Below are 24,990 nucleotides of genomic sequence, written 5' to 3' on the forward strand. Positions count from 1 at the left end.
TGCCCTCTTGTTCTGGACTCACCCACCAGAGGAAATATTTTCTTTCTGTCTACCGTATCAATTTGTTTAATCACCTTAGACACCTAAATTAGGTGAATGATTTTGCACCAATGTTTGCTGATAAACCTCACATCTGTGTTGTGAAGTTCATTCCGCTGCACGCTGACAGAAATGTTGGAAAACTCACCACATTTCATCTACTGATGCTCGAGGTGGAACAATCTCCCCAAGTTCATTTATCTTCCAGACATGCTTTCAACAGCTGAGGGAAGTATAAATAATTACGTATATTATATAGTGTAACGCAAAACCCTCCAGGATGGCATCCATTTTCTCCATCGTTGGGCAGGTGGTCTCCCTGTTCTGATAGATGATGTCTATAGTTTGTACATGCACAGGGGCAATGTTTGGTTGGCCATTAGGCAAAAAGGGCTGTCTGACAGAATCCCAAGGAGAGACTAGCACATGGGATTAGAAAAAAATACAAGTGGTTGATGTTCTGTTTTTAAAAGTGAACAATATCAGTTAGCTGTACATTTCCAGAAAATGAACAGCCCAGAACCTGGAGCGCCTGTCGCTGCCGGCATGGAATAGTTACACCTGGGATTCCCCTGGATTTATCAGGAGCCCCAATCACCAGGATGGTCATGCTGATTAATGAAGAAGTGTCCAAGCTTTTACCTATGAAGAATGCACTTACCATCCAGTTGTCTGCATAAATATCTACTGGCTCCTCACGGACATAGATGGGTCAACGCCAGGTGCAGCCGGTGAAAGCCCTGAGGTAACATCAGTCCAAGAGAGTCTATTGATAACAGGTGCTCACTGCTCGGAACCCAGAGGATTTCCTGCTGCTTTCCCAATGGGCTTTTATGTCTTTGAGCCTCGCATAATTATTTCCTGAATGAAGTATTTAGACATTTTGAACATTTCCGTTTTGAGGGATTCAGGAGGCATCTAAGATTGTGTGCAAATCCTCTAGACAACAAAATAGCTCGAGTGAGGTTGTTTTTGTTGGCTCTGGAACATAGTCCTGGAAATGTCATAAAATATCCACCTCCATCAATAATATATTGCTTTGGAAGAACAGTATTGAACTTTGATTAAGGTACCTTGAAATAGGAATAGTCTTGGTGGTTTGCAGCACCAGGGGATCACTGTGGGAGCATGGCCCTTGGCTTGAAAACCCAACACACAACCTGTACAGGGAGCTTCAATGGTGGAGAGTAGGATATCGGTAGATCCAGCTGGCTGCATCATTCAAAACATTTTTTTACTTGTTGCAAGCAGTTGACGTCCCCAAAAATGTCTGTATTATTACACAAGTATCCCACAGAATACAACAACAACCTGCATTATTATATGGCGTGCTCAAAATAGATAAACATCCCAAGGTGCGTCGCAGAGGTGAAATCAGACAAAAAGTGGACACCACGCCATAGAAGGAGCTATTAGGAGGGGTGACTAAAGGCTTGGTGAAATAGATGGGCTTTAAGGAGGAGAGGGATTTGGAGAGGCAGAGAGGCTTACACAGGAAATTCTATGGTGTAGAGCCGTGACAGCAGAAGGCATGGCTGCTACTGTGAGACGGAGGGGGGAATAACCTGGGTCAGAGGAACACAGAGTTCTGGGGCGGGGGGGGCGGGCTGTTGAGCTGGAAGAGGTTGCAGAGATAGGGAGGGATAGGCCATGAAGAGAATCAAACACGAGGTTGGGAATTTTAAATGGGAAGCGTTGGGGGGACTGAGGGCCATCGTAGGTCAGCAAGGACAAGGTGAGCAGGACTTGGTGTGGGATAGGATGCGGGCAGCAGTTTTAGATGAGCTGACGTTAATGGAAGATGAAACATGGAAGACTGGATAGGAGAGCATTGGATTCTGGCGGTGACAAAGGCATGGGTGAGGGTTTCAGCAGCAGATGGGCTGAGGCAGGTATGGAGACGAGCGATGTTAGAGGTGGAAGTAGGCGGTCATTGTGATGGGAGAGGATATGGGTCAGAAGGTCAGCTCGGGGTCGAATAGGTTGTGAACTGTCTGGTTCAACCTGAGACAATGATCAGGGAGGGGGATGGAATCGGTGGCAAGGGACCGGAGTTTGTGACGGGGGCTGAATATGATGTCTTTCGTCTTCTCAATGTTTAATTGGAGAAAATTGTGGCTCATCAGGGCTGGATGTTGGACTAGCAGTCCTGCCACATCCAGTCGTGAATGGTGGTGGACCATTAAAAAACTAACGGGAGGAGCAGGCTCCATGAATATCCCCATCCTCCATGATGGTGGAGCCCAGCACGTGAGTGCAAAAGCCAAGGCTGAAGCGTTTGCAACCATCTTCAGCCAGAAATGCCGAGTGGATGATCCATATCAGCCTCCTCCTGCGGTCCCCACATCACAGAAGCCAGTCTTCAGCCAATTCGATTCACTCCACGTGATATCAAGAAACGGCTGAGCGCACTGGATACAGCAAAGGCTGTCGGCCCCGACAACATCCTGGCTATCATGCTGAAGACTTGTGCCCAAAATTGGCCGAATCCCCCACCATCAATATCCTGGGGGGGTCACCATTGACCAGAAACTTAACTGGACCAGCCACATAAATACTGTGGCAACACAGGCAGGGTCAGAGGCTGGGTATTCTGTGGTGAGTGTCTCACCTCTTGACTCCCCAAAGCCTTTCCACCATCTTCAAGGCATAAGTCAGGAATGTGATGGAATACTCTCCACTTGTCTGGATGAGTGCAGCTCCAACAACACTCAAGAAGCTCAACACCATCCAAGACAAAGCAGCTCACTAGATTGGCACCCCATCCACCACCTTAAACATTCACTCCCTCCACCACCGGCGTACCGTGGCTGCAGTGTGTACCATCTACAAGATGCACTGCAGCAACTCGCCAAGGCTTCTTTGGCAGCACCTCCCAAACCAGCAACCTCTACCACCTAGAAGGTCAAGGGCAGCAGGCACATGGGAACACCACCACCTCCAAGTTCCCCTCCAAGTCACACACCATCCTGATTTGGAAGTATATCGCCGATCCTTTATCGTCGCTGGGTCAAAATCCTGGAACTCCCTCCCTAACAACACTGTGGGAGTACCTTCACCACACGGACTGCAACAGTTCAAGAAGGCGGCTCACCACCACCTTCTCAAGGGCAATTAGGAATAGGCAATAAATGCTGGCCTTGCCAGCGACGCCCACATCCCATGAACAAATTTTTAAAAAGCAGGGTGACAACACAGAGACAGTGGAGGGGTCGAGACAGATGATGGAGAGATAGAGCTGAGTGTCGTCAGTGTAGCTGTGGAAGCTGACCCAATGTCTTTGGATGATGTCACTAAGGTGCAGTATGTAGATCAGGAAGAGGAGGGGGGCCAAGGATAGATCCTTGGGGTTCTCCAGAGGTAACGATGAGGGTAGGAAGAGAAGCCAATGCTAGAGATGCTCTGGCTACGACTGGATAAGTAAAAGTGGAACCAAGCGAGGGCAGTCCCACTGAGCTGTACAGCGGAGGAGAGGTGTTGGAGGAGTATGGTGTGGTCAACTGTGTCAAAGACTGCAGACAGGTCAAGGACAGACTGTGCACCATGGTCACAGTCACTGAGGATGTCATTTGTGACTTTGAATAGGGCAATTTCAGTATTGTGGCAGGGGCAGAAATCAGATTGGAGAGATTCAAACTCAGGGGGAAGAGGGGTACAGCTCTGGGAGGTGGCAACATGTTCAAGGACTGCAGAGGAAAGGGCGGTTGAAGATTGGTGGTAGATTGTGAGGACATGGGGGTTGAGAGTGGGTTTTTAATGGAGATTGTTGGAGGTGAGACTGGAGGAGCAGGGGAGAGGGGTTAAGGAGACGATTGGTAGTGGAGGAAGATGCTGGGTGTTATCTTTGATCTTAAGGATGATACCCATCTTTGCACAGGCATGCTGACCCGGTACACTAGATACAATTAGAGAATCACAGAATCTTACAGCACAGGAGGCCATTTGGCCCACCATGTCTTTGCCGGCTCTTTGAAAGAGCAATCTCATTAGTCCCACTCCCCTGCTCTTTTCCCTATAGCCCTGCACATTTGTTCTTTTCAAGTATTTATTCAATTCCCTTTTGAAAGTTACCATTGAATCTGCTTCCACCGCCCTTTCAGGCTGTGCATTCCAGATCATAACAACTTGCTGCATAGAAGAATTCTCCTCATCTCCCCCCTTTCTTTTGCCAATTATCTTAAATAGTAGCAGTCTCTTTGGAAATAGCCTTAAAAGGCCTTAGTTTGCACCTGAATGTATTAAAATGCTTACCCTCCCTGCTGTATATATTGGGTTTAGATATGCTTCCCCCACCAGGTTGCCTACTTTTGGACTCTGGTAGCAATTTACATTGGTTAGGTGAGATCTTTTGAATATAAGTTAATTTCCTCTCGCACATGGAGATATCAAGGATAGAGATATCAAGGATGGAGATATCAAGGATGGAGATATCAAGAGCCAAGATTAGGAAAAATGAATGCCTTTAGGGTTCAATGGAATCACAACTTCTTCCTGCTCTGACCTCGATTCTCCCCTCTTCTTTCGTTTTACTCATTTCCAATCTCAGGAGATGACAATTGGTTTACTGGTGAAGCTCTGCCATAGGTCAACGCTTTGACTTTTCCAATCACTTCTAGGATTCTGTGTTTGAACCTGTATATTACAAAGCTGTAGCTGGTAGCAAAACATTCGATGCATTATTCATTGCTCCATGTGATGGGCGACCTCCTTATATTTCTGCTGATTCTGATTCAGGACCGGGCAAAGAATTTAATTTTATTCCCAGCGAGGCTGCAGGAAAACTGAAGAACACTCAAAAGGTTACAGGAAAACGGGTGGATATCGGTCACGTGTTTGGGCATGAAAGTCTGGAACAAATGTTATTTCATTTTCATAGGAATCAGAAATAATAGTGCTGAAGAAGAGGAAGATTGGAAGAGAGCTGGTAGAACGCAGCAGTGAAGAACAGGATAAAATGAGCCACGTAATGGGCTGGCCCAACAAAGTCTTAAAGGAGCATATAGCCTAAATTTTGCTGTTGAAATCTGATAGGGATACGGCTCACTATATGGACTACCAAGTCAAGAATTTCACCTCGCTGTTATCTTGTATTTTAATTTTGTATGTGTGTTTTTGCAGTAACTTAAAATGAGTGAAATAAACAAGTTAATAGACATGTCATTTTAGTTACATTACAACGACAGTACTGTATATAACTGAATTTAAGGGGGAGGGAAACAAAACTGTTTTAATGAAAAGGAAAATAATTCATTTGTCTATTAAAGTGAAGCACTGGTTCTATAACTAGAACATTATTGGTTTCTGACACAACCTGGCAGAGTGTAAACACGAATGTAAAATCACAGTGAGACACGGGGATTCGACAGTATAGTTTCAAATATAATAGACTATAAACGGACTGATTCACATATACAAAGGCATCTGCAGCGTGCAGTAGTAAATTCATCGATAAGAAGAACAAAAATGTGCCCAATCTACTCCAGGTTCAGCCAGGGTTAAAGTTAATAACAAGTGCCCAACTTATCAAGCGTACTGTGGAGCTGTGCTGTAAGCTATACGTTGGGCAAGAACATAAAGTTAGTAAGATAAAATACTGTCTAACCAGAGGAAGGGGTGGACGCATCTTGCTAGCCTTATCATCAAGACTAACTTTACAGTTTTAATAAAATCCGATTTAAAAAAAATAAAGTCTTGTGCCAAATCAGATTTAGCAGCTCCTGCAGCGATCAGCGAGCGAGCGCCACAGTGGCCAAAATTTAAAGCATTCATTTTAAAGAGGCTGTTCTCGGTTGTCCCAGGAACAAACCGCAGTCTAGAATCCCTGACTGAGGCAGTAACGGCCCTTTAAAGCAGCAGCCAAGTACAGAAACAAAAGTGGCAGAAACAAACTCTCCTGCTTACATTAGTCTAGTCGTTGTCGTACGTGTCTTCATGCCCTTTGGGGAACTGTATGAAGTGGTGGAAGGATTTCTGGCCGCGATTAACGCTCCTTCCGTGACCGTAACCATCTTCGTACCAGCCATTAGGGTGGTTAGTCTTATGGCGGGAGGGTTTTACGGGCTCCCACAACCCATACGAGGGGGGGAGCCACCCACACCCACGGACGCAAGTATCCCACTGGATGTCAACCCAGAATTTAGAGCCGGAGCTCCGACTCCACTTGCTGGGACTGTCTGGAGCGGGGTTCGAAACCCTACGCCTTCTGGCCCAGCGGCGGGGATGCTACCGCTACGCCAAAGGCCCACTCCCATTAGTCTAGTGACGAGCCCATCAAACTCGATCATTCCCGACATGGACAGCGCCCCGTGTTGTATATGGACAGTGCCCCGTGTTGTATATGGACAGCGCCCCGTGTTGTATATGGACAGCGTCCCGTGTTGTATATGGACATAGAAACATAGAAGATAGGAGCAGGAGTAGGCCATTCGGCCCTTCGAGCCTGCTCCGCCATTCAACGAGATCATGGCTGATCATCCAAACCCTAGCACCCGGTCCCTACACCGACAGCCATCCCACCCAAGCCCTATCCCCGTAACCCCACGTATTTAATCCCCCCTAACACTAAGGGCCAATTTTTATCATGGCCAATCAACCTAACCCGCACATCTTTGGACTGTGGGAGGAAACCGGAGCACCCGGAGAAAACCCACGCAAACACGGGGAGAATGTGCAAACTCCACACAGACAGTCACCCGAGGCCGGATTTGAACCCGGGTCCCTGGCGCTGTGAGGCAACAGTGCTAACCACTATGCCACCGTGCGCCCTGTGTTGTATATGGACAGCGCCCCATGTTGTATATGGATAGCGGTGGAACATCTGAGCTGCACAAAGTGGAACACAAGGGAAACCAGCGGGAAGGTCAACGGGGGGTCGCTGCTGTGTGCCTCCTAGAGCTGGGTTCCGAGCAACATTACCAGAACATTCATTCCTCAGGCTGCTACCCTTCACTCCTGACTTCATGCTGAAACTGGGTGCAAATACCCTCAGAGAGGTAAAAACTCTCAAAAACTCTGCTGCCCGTATCCTAATTCGTACCAAGTCCCGATCACGCATTGCCCCCCTGTGCTCACCCGCAATTTAAAATTCTCACCCTTGTTTTCAATTCCCTCCATGGCCTCGCCCCCCCATCTCCTCCAGCCCTACAAGCCTCCGAGATCTCTGCGCTCCTCCAATTCTGGCATCTTGCACATCCCCGATTTTTATTGTCCTTCCATTGGCAGCCGTGCCTTCAGCCGTCTCAGCCCTAAGCTCTGGAATTCCCTCCCTAAACCTCTCTGCCTCTCTCCTCCTTTAAGACGCACCTTAAACCCTATCTCTTTGACCAAGCTTTTGGGCAACTGTCCTAATATCTCCTTATGTGGCTCGGTGTCAATTTTTTTTGATAATCGCTCCTGTGAAGTGCCCTGAGACTATTTACTACATTAAAGGTGCTATGTAAATGCAAGTTGTTGTTGTGAATCTAATGGGGAGGAGCGGCCATTATATCCACTGCCTTCACACCTTCCACTCTCCCTCCCCAAATGTGGTGATATTACAGTCTCGGTGATGGTTAAATACACCTCAGTGGGAAACGTCGTGACAAAATCATTTGATCAGCTCCAGCCAGCTCAGGTAATAACCTTCACACCTGGTTTTCACTCTTCACTAATACAGGCAGACTGTAATTCACGGTTCACAAGCTGTAACTGCGCTATGGTATATATCCGAACTTCAGTGTAATATTAAGTGGATCAAAGGTCATTCACTGGAAAGTCACCAGTACATGTGACATAGAAGAGAGCGAAAGAATGAAAGAAAGAAAGAAAGAAGTGCACTTATACAGCATCTTTCACAACCTCAGGACATCCTGAAGCACTTTACAGCCAATTAAGTACATTTTTGAAGTGTAGTCACTGTTGTAATGTAGGAAATGACACATTGGAGGGCTCATTTAATTCATGCTTGGTGACAAAGCAAAATAGTACAGCAGTGTTTTAAATGAACAGACAATATATAAAAATGGATTAAAAGGAAAACTTAAGAGGAATACATGATGAATGCAGATACAGCGCACGAGCAGGAGCGAGTATGGCAGTTCCTTTATGACTGTGACAGACCCATACCTCACAAGCACTGGAGGTGCGAGGGGTGCTGTGCTCACCCTTTCTGGTGAAATTAGGATTTCTATATGAAAACTTCAAACACATCATTAACTCATCCTAGTGCCAACTATTACGCGTTACTTCATACGTCTGAAACAAGACTTTGGAATGTTACTCAGGTGCTGTAACAACCCAGTGGGTGGTGATAATGCCACTGGCGACTGATAAATAGTTTCTCTATTATCTAATCAGTGCCATTTATTTTGATCCCAGAGCTGGATGCTAAAATCAGCTCAAAACTGATGAATGCAACCAGCAATTTACACCCTTGTTTCATACCAGCAAACTCCTGAACACAGACATCTAAAAGGATTAATGTTCAATGCAGACACGCCCCTATTTAGGTAGCAGGTTAAATGATTGTCTTTTCTTTTAAAGACGGGGATAATGGTTTGTGGTGTTGGCAGGCCGCAAGATGAGACTATTAATCGTTGGGCGCTGACTTCCTGGGTTCGCCTCACGCCACCAGGCGTACGTCTCTGGGGCGACCCATCATTGTCTGCCCATTCGTTTTAATGGGCAGGAACTGGAGGGCAGCGCACCCAGGGTTTCCCCGATTTGGGTGGCGCGCCGGCAATGCCAACCTGGAACCTCAGCCGTCTTATTTAGGGCTAAAACCTTGACGATTGCTGCAGATTGCAGGAGCTGCCTTGAGAAAAGAACCAAGAGCTTTGAAGTCAGCACTTAAAATTCACATTTCTGTAAGATAACTGGGAATAACAGATTTTCATTAAAAAAAAATAACTAGCATTTCTATAGCACCTTTCACATCCTCAGGACGTCCCAAAGCGCTTCACAGTCAATTAAGTACTTTTTGAAGTGTAGTCACTGTTGTTTTGTCGGCAAATGCAGCAGCCAATTTGTGCACAGCATGATCCCACAAACAGCAATTAAATAAATGATCAGATCCTCTGTTTTTGGTGATGTTGGTTGAGAGATAAATATTGGCCAGGACACCAGGGAGAACTCACCTGCTCTTCTTCGAAATAGTACCGTGGGATCTTTTACATCCACCTGAGAGGGTAAACGAGGCCTCGGTTTAACATCTGATCTGAAAGAAGGCACATATGACTGTGCAGCACTCCCTCAGAAGTGTCAGCCTAGATTACGTGCTCAAATCCTACAATGGGGCTTGAACCCATGACCTTCTGACTCAGAGGTAAGACACTACCACTGAGCTTTAAGAATGAAACCTGGAACAGTGGCATGAGGTTCCTGGCTGTTCTCATGGCAAAACAAAACACATGAAGTAGCATTTGACATTTGTTTTTCTTTGCTATCCAAGCACCTGCTGATTTTACTGAGCAATGTACTGTTCGGAATATTATTTCTCATGACCTGGCTCAGTAAAATAACTGAGATCAGTTAAGGGGTCAGCCATTTAGGACTGAGATGAGGAGAAATTTCTTCACTCAAAGGGGTGTGAATTTTTAGAATTCTCTACCCCAGAGAGCTGTGGATGTTCAGTCGTTGAGTATATTCAAGACAGAGGTCGATAAATTTTTGGGAACTAAGGGAATTAAGGGATATGGGGTTAGTGCGGGAAAGTGGAGTTGAGGTAGAAGATCAGCCATGATCTTATTGAATTGCAGAGCAGGCTCGAAGGGCCAAATGGCCGACTCCTGCTCCTATTTCTGACGCTCTTATGTTATACGCTTATGTTAAAAATGAGGTGAATTTAGAACAGGATGCATTTTTGGTTACTGGTAATAAAATCTGACGGCTACTAATAAAAAGAGAAAGAAAATAAATGAATGTGGTTTTGAGTTTTTGTGACTAGATTTTGCAAGTTGCTGAAATAACAAATATAACAAACTGAAATTTAGGGGTGAAGAGAATGGGTTTTAAAGATGAAGAATTATTTGAGAGTTACTTGCTGCAAAGTCGCAGACTCCTAGGTAGATCTTGATGTGGTGCGAGAGTGTACAACGTGTGATAGTGAGCCAGCAGCCAGCTTACTTCTCTCCCAATTTTTATTTCCGTTGACTTGAAAATAAAAATGGGGAAGAGGTGTAGAAGGGGCTGCCGACTCGCTATCACACATTTTACACCATCGTACAATGTTTAAAATCTACCTCCTGTTGTTGTGCTACATACCTCAACTGACGTATACATGCAACCCAGCCCAGTCCATCAAAATCAAGAGGTCATGGGTTTAGCAAAGTGATTGGACTAGAATGCTACACCAATCAGTGAAACAGTGTGGTAAATGTGCGTACTGAGAAATAATAAAAAATTGATGTGTGCTGATATTTTTAAGCATTTCCTCAGTGATTTAACACCAGCATTTATGTTAAACCTTTTAGTTTATTTAACCAGCAACTTTACATTTAACAAGTTGGATATAAAACAGTGTCTGCCTTCATTTGCACATAACTATGTATCTGGAAACTGTAGCAAATTGAAATTTGTTGCACAAATCTGCAGCTTCTAAAAATGCATGGAAAGCCAGTTAACATTAAATAACAGCCGATAAATCGATCACCCGTTAGATTATATAACAATAAAAGTATAACATTAATAGGAATACAGTAATGATGCTGCGCACAATGTATGGAAAGTAGGAGTGCTATAAGTGAGTGATGGGTGTGCAGAAATAACAAATGCTACTTTGGTAGCAGTCACACTTACCCCTAACATTTTTTCCCCAGCAGATTATGCTTTACTATAGTGCAGTAATTTCAACAGCGTGGCTATGTGTGTACTGGAAAAGATCAGTGTCTCTTCCAGTTGATTTAAGTAAGTGTCATGAAACTCTTGGCCCCAGAAACGCTTTGAAAGTAGGAAACATCAAGTACTACTCACAGGAAGCCCCCACAATCTGAGCAGCTTTTAAACAAGCTCCAATTGGGCTGGCGATACGAGCTAGGGATATTACACAGTTGCTTTTCTGAAGATCATACGTGTGCAGTCTGATTTGGCTCTGACAGCACGTACTGGAGTCTGGAAAGCAGAAGTTGTGGAAAAACACGGTCCAGCTGCTGGCCCGCTCCTATCTGTCTTCAGGGATCGCGAGGTTCTCTTCCGCAGCACCCTGGAAAAGATCTTGAAAAACATAAATTGAAGAAAAATAAAATCAAACAGACTTAAATAAATCAGGTTTAAACAGTCTGATATTTAGTTAGATTTGTTTTATTTCCTGATCTTGATCTTGTTTGTTGAGATTGTCATGTGATCACCAGGGAATATGAAATGAAGATAACAGACTCTAATTTTAGACATATGGGAAATTGTTATATTGGGTTGCTAAGTTTTCAGAAGGTATTTGATAAAGTTCCATATGTGAGGTTTTTTTTTAAAGAATACTGTGGAATAAATGGGAAATTAGAAGCTGCTGATACAGAACAAAGCATTGACTCTCTCTAGGTGTCTGTTAGGGTCCCATTGCTGTTCACAGGATATGGAGGAAGATACACTTTGGAATAATAATACAACAGCCGTTGATAACATCAAACTATGTGTGCAAGTGCTGAATATTGGAAAGAGTATTCCAAAGGAGCTCAACAAATTAAGCAGCTGAGGAACGGTAATGGCGTTTACTGAAGATATTAATGTAAGGTAATGCACAGTGGAGCAGGAACTATGAAATGTATACAACAACAACTTGCATTTATACAGCACCTTTAACATAATAAAACATCCCAAGGTGCTTCACAGGAGCAGTTATCAAACAAAATTTGACACCGAGCCACATAAGGAGATATTGGCCCAGAACTTCGGGTCTCCACGGGTGAGTACGCATGGGGTACTCACCCGTAAGCCCAATGGAAGTGCCGGTTTCCTGCATGCACTATGCATGCGTGGGAAACCGGCACTTCCGTTCCCCTGAAAGAAGGGGTTCAGAGTTCGAACGCATGCGCGGGAGAGGCTGTGCGTGCGCATCGAACTTACGTTTTTTTTGCAGGTTTTCCCGGGAGGGTAAGTCTGCAGAAGTTACACATTTAAAAAGCAGTCGTAAGGCCTGCTTTTTACAAGGTAAGTGGTGAATTAATTAAAATTAAAACATTTTTTCCACAGGTTTATTATTTTTAAATACTTTAAAGAAAGGTAAGTTTATTTTTAGCCCCGTTAGAAAATAAAATGATCTTTTTCAAAAATTTAAATTATTGTTTAAAATAGTTATTTCATGTAATTTATAGTTTATTTAAAAAATGTGATGTTTTTAAAAAATTTATTTGAAGATTTAGTGATGTTTTGGGGTCTGTAATATTGACGTCAAACTTATGAATGGGCATTCCCTGCTCCGATTGGCTCTCCATGGCCCACGTGATCCCAGGGGACGCATCAAACTAACTGCGCCCCTGGGATACGCAAGCACTGCGTGCCGGCAGTTGGAGCAGGCCCAGGATCGGAATTCCACGGGGGCCCACAGCACAACGGCCGGCGCGCAAGGTAAGCGCAAGTCGGGGGCTTACACCCGCGGGAAGCCCCCGACCCGAATTTCTGGGCCATTAGGACAGGTGACCAAAAGCTTGGTCAAACAGGTAGTTTTTAAGGAGTGTCTTAAAGGAGGAGAGAGAAGCAGAGAGGCTTAGGGAGGGAATTCTAGAGTTTAGGGCCCAGGCAGCTGAAGAGACAGCCACCAATGGTGGAGCAAAGAAAACCGGGGATGCGCAAGAGGCCAGAATCGAGGAACGTAGAGTTCTTGAAAGGTTATAAGGCTGGAGGAGGTTACAGAGATAGGGAGGGGAGAGATCATGGAAGGATTTGAAAACAAGGATGAGAATTTTAAAATTGAGGCGTTGTCGGACCGGGAGCCAATGTGGGTCAGTGAGCTCAGGGGTGATGGGTGAATGAGACTTGGTGCTAGTTAGGATATGGGCAACAGAGTTTTGGATGAGCTCCTGTTTACAAAGGGTGCAAGGTGGGAGCCCGGCTAGGAGAGCATTGCATTAGTTGAGTCTAGAGGTAACAAAGACATGGATGAGGGTTTCAGCAACAGATGAGCTGAGGCAGGCAGAATCAGACGATGTTACGGAGATAGAAGTAGGCGGTTTTGTTGATGGAGAGGATATGGGGTCGGAAGCTCAGCTCAGGGTCAAATAGGATGGCAATACACAATAGAGTGGTACTTGAACCCATGGGGTCGATTTTCCCGCAGGTGCGGGGAATTGTCGGGTTCCCCGAATGTCGGGGTTCCCACACGAATGTAAATGGGTCTGCCAGATTGATGCAATTTTCCCTCAATTGGCCAATTCATTTCCAGCGTGTGGGCACCCTTGCTAATTGACTATTTCCAGTCAGAAAGCCCCACAGTATGATGTCATCATTTGTGGTGCTTTTAAAGTCGATAGCAAGCATTGCAACCTCTGCAGGCTTCCAAATGAACCACACAGGATGGCAGAGGAGCCTGCAGCAGCTGTGGCCAGTGCCAGACCCCGAGCTGGCAGCAAATTCGACGAGGCTTCACTGCAGGCATTATTGGATGGGGTGAGGGCCCGCAGGGAGGTCCTCTTCCCTAGGTCAGGGAGGAAGAGGCCTCCCACTGAGACCAAGGCTGCATGGATGCAGGTGGCAGCAGATGTCAACTCGCTGGGAGTCACCAGAAGAACCTGGGTACAGTGTCGGAAGCGATTCCATGACCTTCACCGTACAGGAAAAGTAAGTATGAAGTTTCCATCACCCTCAAACTGCTGCCCATTGCCTTTCCCCACCAGCACTCAACTTTAGCACTCTCTTCCTCCACATCCCACTTCACAGTCACATCCATGCACCCTTACCCATTCCCTCTCTCTCTATGCTCACGTTCACATAACTATTCCACCATGCAGCCCTCACACTCCCTCTCACTCTGATGCTTTGAGCACAACTGACAACACACAGGGAGGGCCCTTGGTCTTGCAGCCTCACACCATCTTTGTCTCCCTCTAAGTATCTATGCTATGCAATCTCTACACTAACTCCTTCATTCTCACTCAAACTCTACTTGTCTCCCTCATTGCAGGAAAAGAGAGCTCACAACAGGAGAGAGCGAGCCAGGGCAGGAGGAGGGCCACCCTCAGTAGCCCACCTGACCCCCTGGGAGGAAGGAGTCCTGGAAATTGTCAGGGCTGATGTGGCTGTGGAAGCTGGGGAAGGAGAGACAGGGGCAGGCCCGCAAGCTGGTGACAGAATAGTTTTCCATCTCTCTCATTGACATAGCATGAGTCGCTGTTATGATTCTGAAGCTACATCATTTGGACTTATGAACATCTGCAAAATCCAATGTGCATGTAACCTTGGCATCACATCTCTAACTCTTTCCTTTACTCCCTCACAGGACCATCCGAAGCCCCCGTCCCCACTGCGGAGGAGGAAGAGGCCGAGCAGCCAGACGCCTCAGAGGAAGCTCCTACCTCTGAGGGTGCAGCGTCAGCAGAATTCAGCGCACCCAGCACCAGCGCAGACACTTACACCTCGGTGGGACCTTCGCAAGATAGAGTAGTGTTGTCACCTGGTGTATCACAGCTCACAAGTGAGCATCAGCAGATGGTGGAGACAGGGACAGCAGTGGAGAGTCCTCGTCGGAGGGCGCAGGACTCTGCCAGCTCAGCTCTGCTGCACGTCGACCCTCTGCCTCTGGGTCCATCCGCAAGAGAAGAGGTGATGGATCTCCATGCACAGATGCAGGAGTCTCTGGCAGGTTTTGTCTCCAGGGTCGCTGCGAGTGTGGAGCGAATGGAGGAGTCCATAGCGAACATGAGCAGAGCCTTTGTGGAGTCATTGGCGCATGAACGCATCACCACGGAAAGGATGGCAACCTCCGCGGAAAGGATGGCTACAGTAGAGGAGAGGATGGCTACGGCCATGGAGGAGCTAAGTCGCCAGAGTGTTGAAAACATGGTGAGTGTTCAGAATAGACTGACATCTCTGGAGGAGCGATGGTCAGCTATTGAGCAGAGAAACCAGACCTTCATGACAGGCCCTCTGAGTAGGACTGCCATTGTAGAAACGGGTCCCCATGGCCCCCCTGATGTGCAGCAAGCTGCTCTCAAGCCACTTGCAGGCACTGAGGGGGCCTGACCCATGAGAGGGAGGTTGGTGGCAGACCTCAAGGAAGTGGGGGCTCCTCTCCAAGCACTCACACTTCCATGCCACTGCAGAGCCCTTGGTCAGAGCCCCGCCTGAGTCCACACCCAACGGAGATAGAGGTCTCAACCCCTGCACAGCCGCAGGAGCAGCAGACTGCTGGCGAGCCCTCACAGGCTCGCCACCCCAGAGGACGCCCGCCAAAGGTGTCGAGCCAGGAGCAGCAGGAAAGTGAGCAAGGGGCCTCCACATCTGCTGAAGCCACAGGGGAACCACTATGTAGGAGCACGCGTAAGAGAAAAATAAAGCACCACTAATCACAAGGGTAGTCACTTGGGTGAAATGTTGTGTTTATTTTGAAAATGCCATCAGTTGGTTATTGTAAATAAAATTTCAGATGGCAACTTCTGCAGTTGTGGCGTGTGTCATTTCGCGATTGGGGCTGGAGGTCCTCTAATGCCAAGAGTGGAAGGAAAAAAAGGCCTCCCATGCTTCTGGTAGGTGCCTCAGTTGAGGAAGCGCTGAGTGAGGGTGGCGAGAGAGGCTTCCCAGGAGCTCACACTGGAGAAGTGTGTGAGGCTCCAACCTTCCACAGCTGTGCCTAAGCCTTGAACAAGTTGGCCCAAGCCTGAAGCAACAAGGTCCTGCAACCTACAAATGCTGTCTGATTAAATCTCTTCTTTCCTGATTGACCTGCAACTGAAAGTAAGCAAGCCGACATTGTTCACGCCAGGTTTCATCAGCGGGGTTCCAATCCCACCAGGCGTGTTTAGCGTGGGAAAAGGCTGAAAATAGCAAGGGCCCCTTAAAATGGCATTAAAGATGCCAATTATTGGTGATTAGGCTCCCGACGACCAGTCCCGCCAGCTGCGGGCGGGACTGATTCGGGTCGGATTGAAACGCCGGGGTGAAAGTCGGACGGGGCGGGGAATCAGGCGGGGGGGGGGAGGGGTTGCGACCCCCTATTTTTGTGATTCCCCCCCCCCCCACACGCCTGAAACCCCGCCTGACGGCTCCAGGAAAATCGACCCCCATGTCGCCAAGGTTAGACAGTTTGGCTATTCTGACTGTGTAATAAAGGATTGTCCTTTAAGAATGGTGGAAACCGAAAGGGGTTTGAATATGATGATTGACCAGATCCTGAAAGTACTGGGTTTTGTTACAAGAGCATTTGATTCTAAGCTAAAACAACTTGCTGTGACTTTGTACACATCATTTGTAAAATCATATTCAGAATACTATGTGCAGCTATTGGCACCCAACCTTGGTAGTGCCGGTGGTGATTGTGGTGGTGATGATGGTTGTTGGCTCCCCTGCCTCATGCAGTGAGGTGTCTGTTGTGCAGAGGCACAGAACCAACTGCTGTTTGTGGATACCTCTGGTATACTTGAAAGGGTGGGGGTGGGAGTTTATTACTGTGAAGAATCACAGAATCACAGAAACCCCACAGTGCAGATAGAGGCCATTTCGGCCCATCGAGCCTGCACCGACACATATCCCACCCGATCCCCGTAACCCCTACACCAACACATATCCCACCCTATCCCCGTAACCCCACGTATTTAATCCCCCTAACACTAAGGGTCAATTTATCATAGCCAATCAACCTAACCCGCACATCTTTGGACTGTGGGAGGAAACCGGAGCACCCGGAGAAAACCCATGCAAACACGGGGAGAATGTGCAAACTCCACACAGAAGAGTCAAAGGTCCTCAACTTTCTTAGTTTCTGAAAGCTACTTTTCCCAAACCCATTTTATATCCTTGCTGGAATAATTCTAGTCTTGGTTGGAAGGCTAAGGGGAAAGTCACCCAATTCTGATTTGCCCTAGAGTGCTTTCTGAGTCTCTCTCTGTCCCTGGTACTCTTTCTTGAGAAGCAATGACACTGTGAAGCTCACTGTGTGTCCTCCATTGCATTATGAATGGTCCATCCACCTTGTTCCCCTGTGCTGTACCTCCAGGTTGCACATTCTGCCTCAGATACCTTGTCCTCTCAAGTGGCTTTGGGGGTTGAGGGACAGGGGGGAAGGTCCTGCGGCAAAGGCACAGTGATAGAGTCACGTCTCCTAGTTATTCAGTGACACATACTGGGCATACACCATGGATTTACTGTTTTGAGTATTGCTCAAGCACAATGTGCGAATTGGATCACATAGCTGGATGATGAGATATTTGACAGAATTGGAAAGTGAACTGGCAGATATTGTTGGTGCACGTCCAATATAAAGAAAGCAGCTCAATTAGATTTTTTGAAAAATTACTCGCAAAAACTGATCGACAATTTCAAAACGCTTAACACAACCCCAAAAAATTGACAAGACAAAGACACCCCTGAGTATTAGCCAGTGATGTGTGAGAACATAAAATTACAATCAAAGTGCAGGATTATTACCCCTGTCATGAATCTTACCATCATGAAGAAATGACTCATGAAATAACACTGGGTGGCCAGATGGTGGCGGAGTCCAAGGAGTATAAATACTCGAGCGTGGGCCCATCCTTGCCCAGTGTTATTTCATCAGTCATTTCTTCATGATGATAAGATTCATGATAACCCCTCTCCTCCTATTACTCCCATAGAGTACAAGATTACAGTAATACTGCTCTCCTATATAGTACACTATTATATCCACTCTCCTCTCAGATGTCAGGATTATTACCTCACTCCCCCCATAGAGTACAGGATTATTACCCCACTCCCCCACAGAGTACAGTTTATTACCCCACTCCCCCCATAGAATACAGGATTATTCCCCCACTCCCCCCATAGAGTACAGGATTATTACCCCACTCCCCCATAGAGTACAGGATTATTACCCCACTCCCCCATAGAGTACAGTTTATTACCCCACTCCCCCCATAGAATACAGGATTATTCCCCCACTCCCCCATAGAGTACAGGATTATTACCCCACTCCCCACATAGAGTACTGGATTATTACCCCACTCCCCTCATAGAATACTGGATTATTACCCCACTCCCCCCATAGAGTACTGGATTATTACCCCACTCCTCCACAGAGTACAGGATTATTACACCACTCCCCCATAGAGTACAGGATTATTACCCCACTCGCGCCATAGAGTAGAGGATTATTACCCCACTCCCCCCATAGAGTACAGGATTATTACCCCACTTCCCCCATAGAGTACAGGATTATTACCACACTCCCCCATAGACTACAGGATTATTACCCCACTCCCCCCATAGAGTACAGGATTATTACCCCACTCCCCCCATAGAGTACAGGATTATTACCCCACTCCCCCCATAGAGTACAGGATTATTAGCCCACTCACCCCATAGAGTACTGGATTATTAGCCCACTCACCCCATAGAGTACTGGATTATTACCCGACTCCCGCCATAGAGTACAGGATTATTACCCCACTCCCCCATAGAGTACAGGATTATTACCCCACTCCCCCCATAGAGTACAGAATTATTACCCCACTCCCCCCATAGAGTACAGGATTATTACCCCACTCCCCCCATAGACTACAGGATTATTACCCCACTCCCCCCATAGAGTACAGGATTATTACCCCACTCCCCCCATAGAGTACAGGATTATTACCCCACTCCCCCCATAGAGTACAGGATTATTACCTCTGTTATAAATCTCATTATCATCATCGAGAAACTACTCATGAAATAACGCTGGATGGCCAGCTGGTGGCGCCGTCCAAGGAGTATAAATACTCGGGCGTCGGCCCAGCTTGTCAGGGGCATTTTGTAAGACAAGGAACTAGTGAAGTACAACTAGACCTCCATGTTCTGAAACAAGTTGATTAAAGCCTTGCTTTATGCTCAAACCAAGTGCGTAGTGAGTTTTATTACGTCAATTTAATCAACTTGTTATCGACTCCACACTTTGGGTGATTTCAGGAACAACCAGCTACGACTCGAACCGTAGAAGGGAACTCAGACAAGTAAGCGATCCATCATGGAGAAACTACTCAGACCCACCCATCTCGACCTGGGCCCGAATTCACTTACAGCTGCGAAGGTATCGTACTTTCAGCAACTTCCTCAGGTTGTGTGGTGAGAATGTTCCTGATACATTAGAGATACTTGCTAATTATGTATCCCCTCATGTGTTTGATTATATCAAAGACTGTGTAGACTATGACGCCGCTATCCAAATACTACAGCAGCTATATGTCAAGTCCCCAAATGAAATTTTTGCTTGGTATCTACTGGCCACAACTCGACAACAACCCGGGAATCACTTGACGAATTCCTGCAGAAACTTCGCAGGCTCAGCAAGGATTGTAATCTTAAAGCTGTTACAGCTGAGCAGTACCAGGAGGAGTTAATTCGTGATTCCTTTATTAATGGGATTGCATCTCCCTTCATACATCAGCGTCTGTTGGAGAATAAAACCCTCAAGTTACAGGCTGCCTATGACCAGGCATGTTCTCTGGACTTAGCAAAGAGGAATGCAGACACCTATCTTTCACCACGTACACAGGCTGCTGCTATCACTTTTAGTGACTCCTTCGAAAGGCCTCGGGCGGAAGCGCTCACGGATGACGACTCCAACCTGGCTGATGACAACCCTACCCTAGAAACCTACACTGATGACAACCCCGCCCTAGCGGCATCTTGGTAATCTGGAAGGAAGTGTTTCTTCTGTGGAGGTGCGTTCCATTATAGGAAATTTTGTCCTGTTCGTAACGCAACCTGCAATCATTGCAGCAAGAAAGGTCACTTTTCTAAGGTATGCCAGTCAAGAGCTGCTGTTAGTAAGAAAGGCCACTTTTCTAATGTATACCGGTCGAGAGCTCCTGTTAGTTTTACAGCTACTATCTGTAAAACTGCTCCTCCCCCAAGAGCCACTACTAAGGTTACAGCTGCAATCTATAAAACTGCTCCTCCCCCAAGAACCACTACTAAGGTTACAGCTGTCAAGGGTAAAACTGCCCCTCCTCCCATCACAGCTATTTTCCCCCAAAGTCTGTCCCATGCAGCCACGAAGGTTTCGGTAAATGGACACATTTTGAGTGCACTAATCAACTCATGCAGCTCTGACAGCTTCATTAGTGAGCGGGCTGTCAGTAAGTTAAAACTGTGTATTTACCCCTCGGACAGGGAAATTGCAATGGCTCTGACGACACTGACCACCAATTCTTCCGGCTTTTGTCTTGTCGACCTTATTCTCAACGGCCACACTTATTTCTCCACCCGGCTCGGGGTGCTCAAGAACCAATGCAGTGATGTGCTCCTGGGACAGGATTTCCAGAAACAACACAAAAGACTCACTTTCGAGTTTGGAGGGTCAAAGCCGGAGCTTACTATTTCCAAAGTACCGTTTTGTGCGCTTTCGGCGGCTTCGCTCGATGAGCCCTCCCTGTTTGCCAATCTTTCCCCCCGATGTAAGCCCATAGTCACTAAATCACGACGTTATAGCCAAGATGATCGATCCTTTATCGAGGCAGAAATCTCTCGCCTTCTAGCTGACAGTATCATTGAGCCATGTTCATCTTCTTGGCGGGTTCAAGTTGTCGTCAAAAGTCCTCTGAAGCAACACAAGAAACGTCTTTGCATCGATTACTCGCAAACTATTAACCAGTATACCGACCTGGATGCCTACCCACTACCACGCATCGATGACATGGTCAATAACCTTGCTAACTACAAGGTATTTTCAACCTTTGATTTAAAGAGCACATATCATCAAGTACCGTTAAAGGACTCTGACAAAAAGTATACAGCCTTTGAGGCCAATGGTCGGTTTTACCAGTTTTGTCGCCTTCCATTTGGGGTCACCAATGGGGTGGCTGTCTTTCAACGGGCAATGGATAGCCTAGTCAAACAGGAGAACTTAACGGACACTTTTCCACATCTGGATAATATCACCGTTGCTGGTCATGACCAGAAGGAGCATGATGCCAACCTCCAGAAATTTTTTGACATTCTCCGTCGTCACAACTTAACCTCAAATGAGTCCAAATCTGTGAAATCAGTACCATCAGTCAACATCATTGGCTACTGGGTGGGCAACGGTGTCATCAAACCGGATCCGGAGCGACTTTGTCTGCTTCAGGAGCTCCCTCCCCCTACGAATCTCGGCTCTCTTCGTCGGGCACTTGGCATGTTCGCCTATTATGCGAAATGGATACCACACTTCTCCGACAAGATCCAGCCCCTGCTTCACGCAAAGTCATTTCCATTGGAGGCAACGGCTATTTCAGCTTTCAACCTCCTCAAGCGACAACTGGAAAAAGCCACGCTTCGTTCCATTGATGAAAATCTTCCTTTCGTGGTCGAATGCGATGCATCGGATGTGACGATCTCTGCTACCTTGAATCAAGGTGGTCGACCTGTTGCATTTCTGGCCAGAACTTTGCAGGGTAGCGAGCTCCATTATCCTCCTGTCGAGAAGGAGGCTACGGCCATCATCGAAGCTGTACGTAAATGGAGTCATTTTCTCGCTCATCGTCATTTCACACTTATAACCGATCAGCGCTCCGTGGCCTTTATGCTGGATAACCGGAAATGCACTAAGATCAAGAATAACAAAAGACAACTGTGGAGGATGGAATTGGCTGTCTTTGAATACAGCATACATTATCAACCCGGCAAAGAGAATGTGGCCCCGGATACCCTCACACGGGCATTCTGCTCTTCTACGTCAACTTCGACTCTTGCGGATCTTCATACTGACTTATGCCATCCTGGCGTTACCCATACGTTGCACTTTGTACGATCTAAAAATCTCCCATTTTCTACGGAAGATGTGAAAAGAACATGCTCCTCCTATAGAATTTGTGCGCAATTAAAACCGCAATTCTTCCGTCCATCGGATGGCTCGCTCATACACGCTATGCAGCCTGTGCAGTGACTCAGCATTGACTTTAAAGGGCCATTGCCTTCCTCAATGCGAAACACCTACTTACTGACTATGGTGGACGAATATTCACGCTTTCCCTTTACTTTCCCCTGTCCCAATATGCTTACTTCCACAGTGATCGAATGCCTTGATCAAGTCTTTTCCCTTTGCGGTACGACCAATTTCATCCACTCTGATCAGGGTCCCTCCTTCATGTCAAGCGAACTCAAAAGTTCTCTCTCCCAACGGGGAATCGCCACAAGTAAAACGACACCGTACCATCCCATCGGTAACGGACAGGTTGAGAGATACAACGCTATCATTTGGAACGCTGTTCGTCTTGCGCTGAGGTCACGCAACATACCAGGCCAACAGTGGGAAACTATGCTCCCTGATGTGTTGCATTCCATCAGGTCTCTCCTTTCTACGTCTACCAATGTCACACCTCACGAACAATTCTTCAGCTTCCAGCGTCGCTCCACCCATGGGACGTCCCTACCGTCATGGTTGGCAGCTCCCGGCCCCGTGCTGCTCCGAAGATTCGTCCGATCGTCTAAAAACGATCCGCTCGTCAACGAGGTACAACTCACGGACGTCAATCCCACATACGTGCACGTGCGGTACCCTGATGGCCGGGAGTCCACCGTTTCGCTCCGGGACCTGGCTCCCTGTACAGCCGGTTCCAGGGACCCAACTGATAGAGGGACCCACGGGGATGATGCCTACACTCAGCGCTCCCCTGAAGATGACGCCCTACCTGGGACATCGAGAGATCTGCCAGCTGCCCCACTGGATCCACTCGGGGAGCCGAGCGCTCCCCGTGGGATGGCCACCTGAGGCCAGGACGACGGTCAATCCCTGGCTATCAAACAGGATGAAGCCAGTTCTGTGCCTGTGGGGACCCGCACCCGGAGTCACGATCTCCCCAGCCTCCCTCGGGTCGATCAGAGCAACACGGGCCCTGTCGATCCACCGGTACGGATCAAGCGGCCCATTGTCCAAGACACAGTCCGGGGAGACGTGCCTTCTAGCCATAAACAAAAATCTAAAAGACTGTGGCTATTCGTGGTCTGCCTATCCGTTAAGAGGAAGTCGTCGGACTTCCAAACCTTTTAGGCAGGAAGAATGTTATAAATCTCGTCATTCATCAACAAACTACTCATGAAATAACGCTGGACGGCCAGCTGGTGGCGCCGTCCAAGGAGTATAAATACTCGGGCGTGGGCCCAGCTTCCGGGGACATTTTGTAAGACAAGGAACTAGTGAAGTACAACTAGACCTCCATGTTCTGAAACAAGTTGATTAAAGCCTTGCTTTATACTCAAACCAAGTGTGTCGTGAGTTTTATTACGTCAACCTCATTCTCCCCATAGAGTACAGGAGTATTACCCGACTCCCCCCATAGAGTACAGGATTATTACCCCACACCCCATAGAGTACAGGATTATTACCCGACTCCCCCCATAGAGTACAGGATTATTACCCCACTCCCCCCATAGAGTACAGGATTATTACCCCACTCCCCCCATAGAGTACAGGAGTATTACCCCACTCCCCCCATAGAGTACAGGATTATTACCCCACTCCCCCCATAGAGTACAGGAGTATTACCCCACTCCCCCCATAGAGTACAGGAGTATTACCCCACTCCCCCCAGAGAGTACAGGATTATTACCCCACTCCCCCCATAGAGTACAGGATTATTACCCCACTCCCCCCATAGAGTACAGGAGTATTACCCCACTCCCCCCATAGAGTACAGGAGTATTACCCCACTCCCCCCATAGAGTACAGGATTATTACCCCACTCCCCCCATAGAGTACAGGAGTATTACCCCACTCCCCCCATAGAGTACAGGAGTATTACCCCACTCCCCCCATAGAGTACAGGATTATTACCCCACTCCCCCCATAGAGTACAGGATTATTACCCCACTCCCCCCATAGAGTACAGGAGTATTACCCCACTCCCCCCTATAGAGTACAGGATTATAACACGCTCCCCCCATAGAGTACAGGATTATTACCCCACTCCCCCCTATAGAGTACAGGATTATTACCCCACTCCCCCCTATAGAGTACAGGATTATAACACTGCTCCCCCATAGAGTACAGGAGTATTACCCCACTCCCCCCATAGAGTACAGGATTATTACCCCACGCCCCCCATAGAGTACAGGATTATTACTCCACTCCCCCCCATAGAGTACTGGATTATTACCCCACTCCCCCCATAGAGTACAGGATTATTACCCCACTCCTCCCATAGAGTACAGGATTATTACCCCACTCCCCCCATAGAGTACAGGAGTATTACCCCACTCCCCCCATAGAGTACAGGATTATTACCCCACTCCCCCCATAGAGTACAGGATTATTACCCCACTCCTCCCATAGAGTACAGGATTATTACCCCACTCCCCCCATAGAGTACAGGAGTATTACCCCACTCCTCCCATAGAGTACTGGATTATTACCCCACTCCCCCCATAGAGTACAGGATTATTACCCCACTCCCCCCATAGAGTACAGGATTATTACCCCACTCCCCCCATAGAGTACAGGATTATTACCCCACTCCCCCCATAGAGTACAGGAGTATTACCCCACTCTCCCCATAGAGTACAGGATTATTACCCCACTCCCCCCATAGAGTACAGGATTCTTACCAAACTTCCCCCATAGGGTACAGGATTATTACCCCACTCCCCCATAGAGTACAGGATTATTAACCCACACCCCCATAGTGTACAGGATTATTCCCCCACTCGCCCCCCCATAGAGTACAGGATACAGGAGAGTTTGGCGGTACTAATCACAGCGGAAGCCCAGGAGAGTGCGAGAGTGCTAGCAGCAGAGAGTGCCTTTTGAGAGTTTGGGTAAGTGAGAGAGTTAGGGTAAGTGGGGTGTGAGGTGCTGTTTTTGTTTTGTTTTTGTCTTGTTCTTCCTGCCAGTCTCAGGAT

At 47.2% G+C, this 24,990-nt stretch overlaps 1 protein-coding gene across 5 annotated transcripts in view; it reads right to left on the bottom strand.

Annotated features, from left to right (window-relative positions):
- Window positions 1–10,468: 10,468 nt before the first annotated feature.
- The window catches only part of bbs9 (Bardet-Biedl syndrome 9), a 479,777-nt gene continuing 465,255 nt past the window's right edge, over window positions 10,469–24,990 (bottom strand). For all 5 annotated transcript variants that reach the window (XR_015079111.1, XM_085993738.1, XM_085993740.1 and 2 more), the window contains one exon: window positions 10,469–11,226. Coding sequence is in view for 4 of the 5 variants with exons in the window: in XM_085993742.1 (XP_085849868.1) it covers window positions 11,174–11,226 (53 nt within the window). In the remaining variant the exon portion in view is untranslated. The remainder of the gene's footprint in view (window positions 11,227–24,990) is intronic.

This window comes from Somniosus microcephalus, chromosome 7, assembly GCF_052327205.1.
Source record: "Somniosus microcephalus isolate GS21.2 chromosome 7, FLI_Smic_1.0, whole genome shotgun sequence".
NCBI classification, from domain to species: Eukaryota; Metazoa; Chordata; class Chondrichthyes; order Squaliformes; family Somniosidae; genus Somniosus; species Somniosus microcephalus.